The 11278-nt window shown below is 42.2% G+C and overlaps 1 protein-coding gene across 3 annotated transcripts; it reads right to left on the bottom strand.

Annotated features, from left to right (window-relative positions):
- Positions 1-25: 25 nt before the first annotated feature.
- Positions 26-9576, bottom strand: LOC124463659 (heterogeneous nuclear ribonucleoprotein Q). 3 transcript variants are annotated; one of them, XM_047015472.1, is made up of 12 exons: positions 9431-9562; positions 7630-7789; positions 6370-6488; positions 6026-6133; positions 5639-5752; positions 5249-5425; positions 4740-4875; positions 3789-3994; positions 3122-3271; positions 2558-2679; positions 2138-2463; positions 26-1528 (listed from the first exon to the last, which is right to left on the bottom strand). In XM_047015472.1, the coding sequence occupies exons 2-12, from the start codon at positions 7775-7777 to the stop codon at positions 1500-1502; spliced, it is 1635 nt and encodes a 544-aa protein (XP_046871428.1). In that variant the 5' UTR covers positions 7778-7789; positions 9431-9562; the 3' UTR covers positions 26-1499. The 3 variants fall into 3 exon arrangements, with proteins under 3 accessions (XP_046871428.1, XP_046871432.1, XP_046871440.1); XM_047015476.1 differs by having other exon boundaries at positions 26-1525; XM_047015484.1 differs by lacking the exon at positions 7630-7789 and having other exon boundaries at positions 9431-9576.
- Between the last annotated feature and the right edge of the window lie 1702 nt (positions 9577-11278).

Here is an 11278-nt window from a genome sequence, read left to right as displayed (position 1 = left end):
ACGCCATCCAAACAGTAAGACAACAGATAGAAATCAAAAGCTTTATTACAAAAATAAGTTACACTCACCTCCATTTTACAGTATAAAACAATTTATTTGCAGGAATGCAAAAAACGTTGTTGGCCACCAACAATAGTTTAAAACTGCTAACATCTTTTTTCAAAAGGTGGTTGTAATGATTTTATTGAGAGGGAGTTAACTGTGTACAAAACCGGATGAATAGCTCAGTCTCTTATGCTATACATGGAATACAAATCATAGCTGCAGTATCCCTTTGACCACTGTAGTGACTTGGATCCCTCACCAACAAACACCCACACAGATGCTCACTGGCTTGGACATCATGGCCTTTATAATTCAATCAAGAAAGAATACCTTGACTGAACTTTTAAGTAGCTGGTTTAACTGTCAGGAGGGATCATCATCAGGATTTTGCCATGATTGGGACAATTGTTTTTCAACGAGGATTATTAGTATTATAATGATGGGTGCTGAACATAATTCTGTTGTACATCCTTCAAAATTACTCTATTGGTATTTATTGGTATTATAAAAACACAAATCCATTGTTGGAAGTGGGAAAGGGAGACTGCAGGGCTTAGTCAAAGGCAGTTGGGGTGCCTCTGTGATGTTTGAAGCCTTTACAAAAGTAACATTTTTTTCCAAACTATACAACCAGTAACTACATAATCTGAAGAAGCAAGGCAGCTAATTCAGTTCAAAATAGGATAAAAGCAGGGCTTGTTCGGGCTCATCATATGAGATTATTTTGCATGCCCAGTTTGACTGTTTGCAGTGTCAGAGCTGCAGCAAAATGACTATATTACATTAAGTACATCAGTTGGCGCTGCCTCTCTTGTGCATATTTTGTGGTGAACAAGCCCTGCTTTCATCAATATAGTTTCCCTATGTACAGTACAGGCCGGGTGGTCTAGTCCTCTGTACTGAGGTAGTCAACCAACCCTTTAAAGACAAGTTCTGAAAAGAACCACTTTCCTGGAATGCCTGACTTATCCATGCCAGGTGGCTACACCCTAAAAACCTGCAAATGTTTTCTTTCAAAAACATCCAAATCAAACGATTAAGATTAACATGGATATTCCGACATTAAAATTGCGATTAGCACAAAAATATACAATAGCATCAAGCTCCTTTGAGCCACTTCAAACTAAGAAACGTAAAAAGTGCAAATTCTTCAATAATTATTTAAAAATGGCATTTGGGGGGGGGGGGGGGGGGGGGGGGGCGGGGCAGGGGGAGATTGTAGGACAGGGCTGGGGGTAGGGACGAGGAGGGGCGGGCAGTGGCGAGTCTTCTAAATGCTCCGGTTCTCTTAAAAGGGGAAGGGAGGGAGGGGGGGGTGGCAGTTTGAGAGGGGGAGATGCTTCTGTAAGGCTGGAATATCATTGGACCTTTTCGTCGAGTTCTTCCATCCACATCCATTGCAGTTTATGGTGTAACCCCACACAGCAAGTCAAGTCTTCACCGCGACAAACAGGTCAGGACCGGCCTCGACCCCGTTTCCCTGCTGGCCAAGCAACAACAAACAAATACAATTAGAACCCATTTTTACACACAATCAATGAAAACAATATAAATTACACTTAATACATATCATTTTGTCATCTGTGTCATAAAACGCAGTAACACAGAAACCCTCCTTTGAAGTTCCTAACATTTTTCCTACACGTGTTGGTCTGGTCAGCAGAGAAGCAGGCAGACAGACTGACAGGCCTTGAGCTGAAGCCCTGAAAGATGACACCTTCAGGGATTAGCTGTGAAGCCAACAAGCAGGTGTCCCTTTTCACATGGAAAACAGACGAGTTCAGACAGTGGTAAAAACTAAATTATGGCGTTCAGGCCATTTTAATTCATAAAGAATAGACACACACTTATACAGGTTTACAGTGTCAAATGGACAATTCTTATGTAAGGACACCTGCTTATTACATCACACTAAATTATATGCATGTTGGAGAAACTTGCACCATACCCAAATTCTGGATCTGATTTGCAGTAAATAGCTTAGCACAACTTAGACCTTTACACACACACAGATATGACATAAGACTGTCAGAGGAGCCAAGCACAGACAGATTGCACTCAGAAATACCAAGCCCTGTCACCCCACACTCACCTCTGCTCGTTCCTGGACCTCCTCTCTGGGAGAACCCCACTCGGCCCCTGGGTGTGACCGCCCCACGGCCCCGGGATGGGGTGGCCCCTCCGCGGGCTCCTCCTCTGCCCCCCCGGCCCCTCCCGGTGGTCTGGAAGTCCTCGTAGCCGTAGTAGGGGTCTTCGTAGCCGCCTCGGTAGTTATGGTAGTCATAACCGTAATAGTCGTAATAATCTTCATAGCCATAGTAGTCTGGCTGGTACGAGTAGCCGCCCCTGTTGCCTCGCCCTCTGCCCCTTGCTGGAGGGGGCATGTGGGGGGGTCCGTAGTAATAGTAATCGTCATACCTGGGAAGAAGCAAAAAGAGAATGCTTTAGGGTCTGAGCAGGATGCATACAGTAAGAACGCAGCAAACAAAAATGTACATCAGCTTCTACCTACATTTGCGTTTTAGCCGCTTGCCTCTGGGCTTTGCGTTCTTTCCTCTTCTGGTCAGGTGGCTTAGCAAAGACTATTTCGATGTGTTCTCCCTCCAGGTCCTTGCCATTGAGATCTGCCAGGGCCTATGAAGATAGGAAGGAAGTCAACTCAAACTCTGTCCTCTCCTAAAAAGGACAAGACTTCCCACACACATACTGTGATATACCACATGTATAAATGTTATTGCCATCGACATCTAAAAGCTGGATGTCTCCCAGTCATCAAGGTAAATCTTCTCCTGGTGCCATTTAAGGCGTGTTTGGATGCATGAAGCAAGCGCTGCATTCGGAGAAATCGTTTGTTGCTTGCTGTGTGCTTTGAGTTAAAAAGAGCAACCCAGTAGGGGTTAGGTCCTAGGTCCTTACCCCAACTCTCCTCAGTTTAAATTGAGGAAAATCTCAGTTAAAGAACCTTCTGTAATCTCCAATGCACCATTTGAAGAAAGTGTGGAGAGAGGACGCAAGAACCCTAATAAAGGCTACTGAGATTCAAAAAATTTTGATTGGCTTTGATTAAGTCTAATACCTTCACAGCACCATCCCTCTCCTCAAAGTGAATAAAAGCATAGTCTTTGAGCTTCTTCACCCGCTCCAGTTTGCCAAACTGACTGAAGGCCTTTTCAAGTATCTCCTCTGTAACAGTACTGGCCAGGTTTCTCACAAACAGCACTTTGACCTGTACAGTAGAAGAGGAACAAGAAAAAGTTGGTTTATTAAGTGGGTTTATAACTCAGGGGGGTCACATATTGGACAATTGAAACTGGATTCCTAAAGTTTAAGCATCAAATTCTTCACTAACTTACTATGTGGCTACCATTGAATGAGAGTCACCCTTCTCATTCAAGTTAGAAAAGCATCTGAAGCTCAGAGGGATGAAAACAAGACAGTGACAGACGAGGGGGCATGTACAAACAGTTTCTGGTCAGTGTCCAATCAGATCTTAGCGGTAAGCTTTCAACATAACCGGAGTTACTCAAGAATAAAATAAGGATGTCATCATCTGGACACTTCGCAGCAAACCGAATCAATTCAACCTCTTTCTGTGATTACAACTGTCACTTCACCACAGCTTTAGAATTCATATTAAAGGGCTTAATGTACTACAAATTGATTTAACAAGGGAGTAGAATAAAATCGGACATTGATGAAACTCCCACTAACCACCCCTCCTTCGTCCTTAGATCCATCTTTACCTTGGCCATGACCTCAGGGTCTGGGTCCTCTATAGGGTCCGCCCATTCCACTGTCACCACGTTCCCCCACACCTTGACCTTGCCGCTCATCAGGCGGCGGCGGGCCTGGGCGGCGGTCTTGTGGTCTTCATACTCCAGGAAGCAGAAGCCCCTGTTCTTCTTCTTGTCGTCAGGCTGGTGGTACAGGATGACATCATTAAGACCCTCTGTTGAAAGACAAGGAGGGAGGGAAGGAGATAAAAGGAAAATGTGAAGGGGAGAGGGAATTTAAAAAAAGTGAATAATCGGAACAAATCATGGTATCATAGTAATATCTGTTATATAGAGCCATTTGATGGTGGGCAGAGCCGAAAATGGAAGTACAATAATTTACAACATAGCTGGCTGCTCTAATATCTATGGGAAGTTTTTCCTCTGCACCAAGCTCTTTTACTGTCCATCATCCATCATGGTGATTTGGTGAAGACAATTAAATATTTTAAACCAACTTCTGCTCAGTGTCCATTCAGATCTTAGCGGTAAGCTATCATCGTAACCGGAGTTACTCCAGTATAGATTAAGGATGTCATCATTTGGAAACTGAATACAGAAGCAGTTTCAGAAATAAATACTGAAACTTAATTTCCCCCACAATGCCACCTATAATATGTGCAAGTGTTTATATGTAAAACAGTTTGAAAAACTTGCAGTAGGTCAATGCAGGCAGCGGAGTTATTGGAAGAATGAATCCAAATCTGATGAGTGATAATCTTTTAGTTAACAAGCTATTATATTTATTGGAACTAAATTCCAGTGTGCAGGTTATATATAGCTGACAGAAAAAAACATGCAATTCAGCATTGAGGAACCGATTAGTTCAAGTTTGATGTGTATATGACTGGCTGGACAATAACCTGTAAATTCACTACTCCACTGGGTGGTTCAACACAGAGGGAGTTGGGTTATCAGTACCTGTGACTTTTGCAAACTCTTCCACGATCTGCTCTTTTGTTTTACTCTTGGGGATGGAGCCAACAAACAGTCTATTATTGGCCACAGAGATGCACACGCCAATGTGTTTGCCTGGTCGAATTTCATTGTTGTTGCACTGTGCAAGGGGATTGGGGGGAGGGAGAGAGAGAACATGTCATATAGTTAGCAAAGCCAGTCTGAGACCTGCATTCCTATGATTACTGTCAGGAAGGAGGTTGACCACATATGGCAACAGGCATCTGCTTCAGCCCGTGAAACAATTCACAGTTGTACATGCTTGATTTAGAGTTCATGGCAAGTTTGCACTTTTGGGGGGCTACTGAAATGGTTTGATTATATAGATCAAGTGCACAATAACTACACAGTATAAACAATTGTGCATCTATGGATGTGTGCCACTGCTATGCACAGGACATGGACTCTGACCTGGGTGGAACCACCATTATAGATGGTCCACAAACAAGAGTGCTAGTTTCAAACAGATGTACCAGTTTGACTGCCTCCTGCGCAGCCTCTTTGGTGCAGAACGTGACAAAAGCATAGCCTCGGTTGAGGCCGCTGAGAGGGTCCATCATCAGACGCAGATCCCAGATTGGCCCCGCCTTCTCAAACAGCGGCACCAGCTCATCTTCAAACAGGTCTCTGGGGATCTTACCCACAAAAATCTCAAATGGGAAAGAAAAGGAGAAGAAACGAGTTGAAAGTGAAATATTTGAAATGTTTTCCTTCGCACCTGACATGATAAAATTGGTTTAACTGGTTAAGAGACCATTTCAATGACCCAAACGAATTGAAGATGCAGATTAACACTAGGGATGGAAACAGAATGATTGCACTTCTCTTAATGTTAACCGTGCCGGCGTAGTGTTGGGGCATACCTCTGTACCAATGGTAGGCTGAGCCCCCGAGTGGGCGGACTCTGGAGGAGGACCTCCATACTTCCTCTGGCCCGTGGTCACATCAAGTGTGTAGTCAGTCCTCTCCAGTAGGGCCTTAACAGAGAGGGTTTCAGTCAAACACTAAACACACATCTTTTAAATAGTTATATTTAGAGGGTTACATGTTAAGTGTATTGTTTCCCCATTAGGTGTGCACTTGTCCTCTCCATTACAAAAGATAGTCACTGGGTTGGTTAAATGATTAGCCTTGGACCACTCCAGTGCCAGGATTGTCACATTTGGTGGACTTGTGCACACAGAGGAAAATGGAAGAGATGTTGTTTTTCCAGCTGTGTGATACGCAGCCCTCTATTCTTCCATCCTCACCTTGATTTTGGCCTCATCTGGTCCTTTGTTAGAGTCCGAGACTTTGGTCCCCTGTTTCTCCCTCTGTCTGTACGTCTTCATTACTCCACACAGAAAGGCACTTTTGTTCTGTTGAAACAAAGTCAGTTCAGTAGGTTTCTGGATTAGAAAAGAAGCTTCATACTCTGCCACACAATACTTTTATTTACATATTGGATTAGCGAGTCCTGCTTGTGTTATTGTTACGACTGAAAACAGATTGTGAATGCGCAACAAATCGGATCTATATGTAGACCCTTACTAATAAATCAGACAGGCAGTATTGATAAACAATTCCTGCTCATCCAAACTGACTCAGACCATACCTGAACATGTGAGAGATCGCTGTCCTTGAACTGCAACAAAACTTGCAGAGCACCTTCTTCGTTGAACTCCTTCAGGGCCTCGATTGCTCGGTCATCTAAGTCACTGTGTGACACCAAACCTGAAAAGAGAAGACAGCACGAGAAAAAAAACATGACAACATGATAGGTACAAATATTATAGGAGGGTCATGCAATTTAATACACAGATCTGGGGTCTTGAAGAGAGGTAAAATTGAAGTCTATTTATTTCCCATTGTTAAATTACACATTTCAGAGAGTAGGAATTCTGAAGCAAAGTGCAGAATCATTAAAAAAACATGGGTCCATTTAGAGCCTTGGAATGGCACTGTATTGGTGGGGTGTTCTGTAAAAGCAGCACTTTGAGTTTCTATTTTTGTAGAACTAATCACAACAGATGTGTTGGTGAAACTCGACACGGCAGTCCCCTGCACTGTGGGGCTCTCCTAATGAGCCCGTCCACATTCTGCTCCACGGAGGAGGGCCCATCACCTGTCCCAGACACCGACAGCTGCTGCCATTGTTTCTGCTTATGTCCATCTGGCTGGCTGGCGGCTACTGCTCTGCGCTTTAAATGATCTCAAAATCGAGATCAGGAAACCCTCTAAACCCCTCTACAACCCTAGACATTTGTGATATCCAAATCTGAGAGGGCTAAGATCCAAATCGGCTGTTTGAAATATGATTACAACAACCTGACATATGACTGGACAGGATAAGGCTGGTTTGAGAACCTTGCATATATACCTAGGCAATATTATTACATCAACACTAGTTGTGATGGGAAGATGGGACCGGGGGGGGGGGGGGGGGGGGGGGGCTTATCTAGTATATAGAGTATTTGGCTGAGACTGGGAGATCTCAACTGAATAGGAGGCCTGATTTGACAGAGTGAATCTTTGCTTCAGCTTCCAATTTTTTAGAACACTGCACTGGCTGTGATGCCAGAGCTGTGTTCACAGGACATCCATATATGAGGCTTTTTCTATGCGGAAGTGGTGTACATCATTAACAGATACGCGAATGCTTCATTTCAAACCAATAGCATTCAAGGCATCTTTCATCTTATTATTTTTGGTTAACACTGCAGTACCCATTTTGGTAGGAAACCACAAAAAGTTGCTTGAGGATCTCAATTCCCACATTCAAAAGGTGATATATATAATAAAATATGACAGCACATGCAATTGCAAAAATAAAAATTTGTGTGAATGAATATGCTGGATATTCAATGTGCCTTACCTGCTATGTAAATTTCGTCTAGTTTTTCAGCAACTTTCTGTGGTAAACCAGCTTCTATTAAAGTCTGGAAGTGCTCAGAATGGGTAACTGCAGAGGAGGTTTCCATAGGTTCTTCTGGACCATTTCCATTAATATGTTCTGTGGCCATGTCTCCAGAAATCTGTGCAAATGCAATGAGCCAAATTAATTCCTGGGGTTAAGGGCAAACTGTGGTGCGTTCAGGAAGGAGCAACGTCTTAGATAGGAATTCAGGCCAAAAATGTAACTTTGAGATGCAGCATGTTTTGATGGACTGGTTTGTAGAATATATGGAATAGTGTCAGTAACCATATTTATAAAATGTATTAATTCCATAATCCCGAACCAGTTTCCCGAGTTTGGTTTCTGATCAGGATGAACTTCAAAGCAACAAGCTTGCTAGTTACTTACTTCTCCCCTCCCGCCGTCACAGGGGCTTGGTCTGATCACTAAATTATGAGTTAGCTCGCCGTTCGGTTGCTGACTTCAGCACGGGCCAGATAGCTGAAACACGTGTTTCTCCTGCACAGTCTGAAGCCCTAGTTTCCGGTGGCTGTCCAGTCAGCAAGCATGCGTTACAGTTACCAATTTTTTATATCTGCTATGCAAAGTTACCACAATAACCTAGCAAACTAACAATTAGGCCATTTCGCTAGAAAACTAGCACAAAAACAATTACCTAGGAAACGTTATCTGGTTAAAGTCAGAAAGACTAGCTAGGAAGCTAAAGGCAATAAACAATTTACAACTATGAAGCAAAATGGGGTTGAGCTTCGAAATATCCCAGAAACATATGTAGCTACACAATACAAACTATGCTAACCAACACTATATACGATTTTATAGATAAAATGGTTACTGAAGAATTGCCATAAACTAAGCTGACTAACTTGGGTACGAAGTTATATCTTAACAGTTATTAATTGCAAACTTTGATTATTCGTCTAACGTTAAAACTGACTAATTTATAAATTAGTCGGGTTAAAAAAATACTTGTTTCAAATTTGGGTTTAAACTTCAAACTGATGTTCACACCTTCAATGTAGCTGTCATTATTTACCATAAGAGTCGGTGTACCAACTACTTGCTAGATTAGCAGTCACGCTTGCTAGCAGCAAAGACGATTTCTCCTAGCACGCCATGGCCTACCAAGCCTTAGCAAACTCTGAATGACACATGTTCAACTGCCTAGCGCCATAGAGCTAACTACTAGTAGCTAACCATAGCCCCCTCCTTGACAAGCCTGTCAGACAATAACAAACCACATGAACTAATTTTGAATTAAAATCAGGTAGCCATCCAATTAGTATGCATATTGCATTGCAAATGTTGAAGTAGTAAGGGGGAACTACATGGCAGTAGTTCACTGTTTGACAGCACTGGTCTTAACAACACTTTCGAGTTTGCACGCTCGTGCTGAGGCTAGCTAGCTAGCGCCAGTGACAATGAGCACGTCATTCTTGATCTGTCAGAATTGGCCAGATAGCTAACTTAGCTAAGCTCACTCCCCCTTCATGACTATATATGCCCTTATAACCAACATAGTTTGCTGATTTAAAGAATTTAGCTAGTTATTTGCTATGTGAATACAGGCCTTGCAGGCTAAGTGTGCTAGCTTCATGGTTTGTCAACGTGCCGCCACATAGGAAGAGTCCATTTTCAAAAAGCCGGTCTGGAGAACCCGTCCCAACCACCAGTTTCCACATTGTTCGAAACACCACACGATCTTTGACTGTACATATTAATTACGGAATATGTGACTAATTAGTTGCGTTCATCATACCTGCCGATGGATCACCAACTTGTATGTTGTTGATTATTTCGGAAGGAAAGTGTGATAATTAAAAGAGAAAAAGTGTAAAACTCCCGGCACTGGTCCGGATCCACTCATTCACTCTTGAGGATGTAAAATGGCTGCCACGTTCACGCCGCGAGTTTTGTCTCATCGATGGGGTTTCTTGGACACCCATGCACGGGCTTGCCTTCCATGCATTTACAGTAGCCTACAATTGAGGATTATTGACAGCAATGCATGGATATGCAACGATGCAGAGCGAAGGTGGAATTCTTAGTCAGTGCACCACAACATATCCAATTAAAGTGAGACGTTTTATTGTATTAAGCAAACCGTGTGATGCTGTCAAAACATACGATATATTTAATTGACAAAATACTATTTTGGAATTATAGGCACGTTTGTTGTTATATAGATAATTATATTTCCCATGCAACCAACCTCCCGATTGATCTATATTTTATAGCATGCATTGCACACCCAATATACTACGCCTACTAAAAAACAATTTGGTAGAATTGTCAAGGTCTAGGCTATAATGTAGGCTACAGAATAATTTACACAGTCTAATGGTTTATTTCATATTTGGATTTATACACGTGTCCTCTTTTAGGGATTTTGGCATTGAAATGCTACCGACAGTTAACAGGAGTTGAAATACTACGTCGAGACGCACTTGCAATTCCCCCTTTCACCACACCGTGTCACTCTCTCCCTGAACTTGACCAAGTAGGCCTAGGCTAGGAGTTCTTTGCATGAACAAAGAACAAATACAGAATGAGAGAAAGAGTGTAAATCATGAAGATAGAAACGCATTCATATTCTAATTTAGTGGTCTAAATTCACTCACCATCACAGGATACTTATGTTTTTCTCAGTCAGGAGGACTCTGCAGGCATCTTATAATAATAAGAAACCTTATGCTTGAACCTAGCAGTCAATGTGTGGAATGGCACAGGATTGTGCTTCATTAATTCCCGTGGGCAACAGGAGCTGGTCATATTACAGAATATAAACCAGCCATCATTGTAAAATATTCAATGTCCTCCTGCATATCTCACCCTAGGATGACTTATAATCAATGACATACGTCACTGTGGGACATGAATGAGGAACAGGCTGGAGTCCTGGACTGAATAAATGTGCACTTTTTCCATACACTAAGTATAATGTATTTCCATCAAATATAGATAAGCCTTAATTCTGACATTTTGTATTGTTTTTAGCAACATGTATTTATAAAAACATATGTCCTATTATATACATGAATTATTAATGCTTATGTATGCAATGCTTGTTTGAGTGAGATACGAGACACATTAAAAAAAAATGTCTTAAAATCAATGAAGACATCAATGAAATCATTGATGTCAAAATGTAATGTGTTGTGCTCCGTGTTTTCGATATTGTCTCCGCAACCGCAAGATCACACTTTACATTTTAACCATTTAGAAGACGCTCTTATCCAGACCGACTTACAGTTAGTACATTCTCCCCGAAGCAAGTAGGGTGAAGTGCTTTGCCCAAGGACACAACATCATGTTGCATGGCCAGAAATCAAACCGGCAACCTTCTGATTAATAGTCCGATTCCCTAACCGCTCAGCCATCTGACTCCCTTCTGACACTTTCATCAAAGTTACCTACATGAAACACCTAAACACCTAAACCTTTCCGTCAAAGTTTACTATGTTGAAGAAGGGCCCCTAAGGTTTAACAACAGTGAGCTCAGCAGATCCAACCAGAGGGCAGAGAATGATATAATCCAGGTGCATCATTATCTGGGATGTCAAACATGAGTGTTGATTAGGGGCCTGATTTAGGGGCCTTTATTCTA

The sequence above is a fragment of the Hypomesus transpacificus genome, chromosome 3, assembly GCF_021917145.1.
Source record: "Hypomesus transpacificus isolate Combined female chromosome 3, fHypTra1, whole genome shotgun sequence".
In the NCBI taxonomy this organism is placed as follows: Eukaryota; Metazoa; Chordata; class Actinopteri; order Osmeriformes; family Osmeridae; genus Hypomesus; species Hypomesus transpacificus.
The sequence above is the reverse complement of the archived record's forward strand: the minus strand, read 5'-3'. Positions and strand labels throughout refer to the sequence as shown.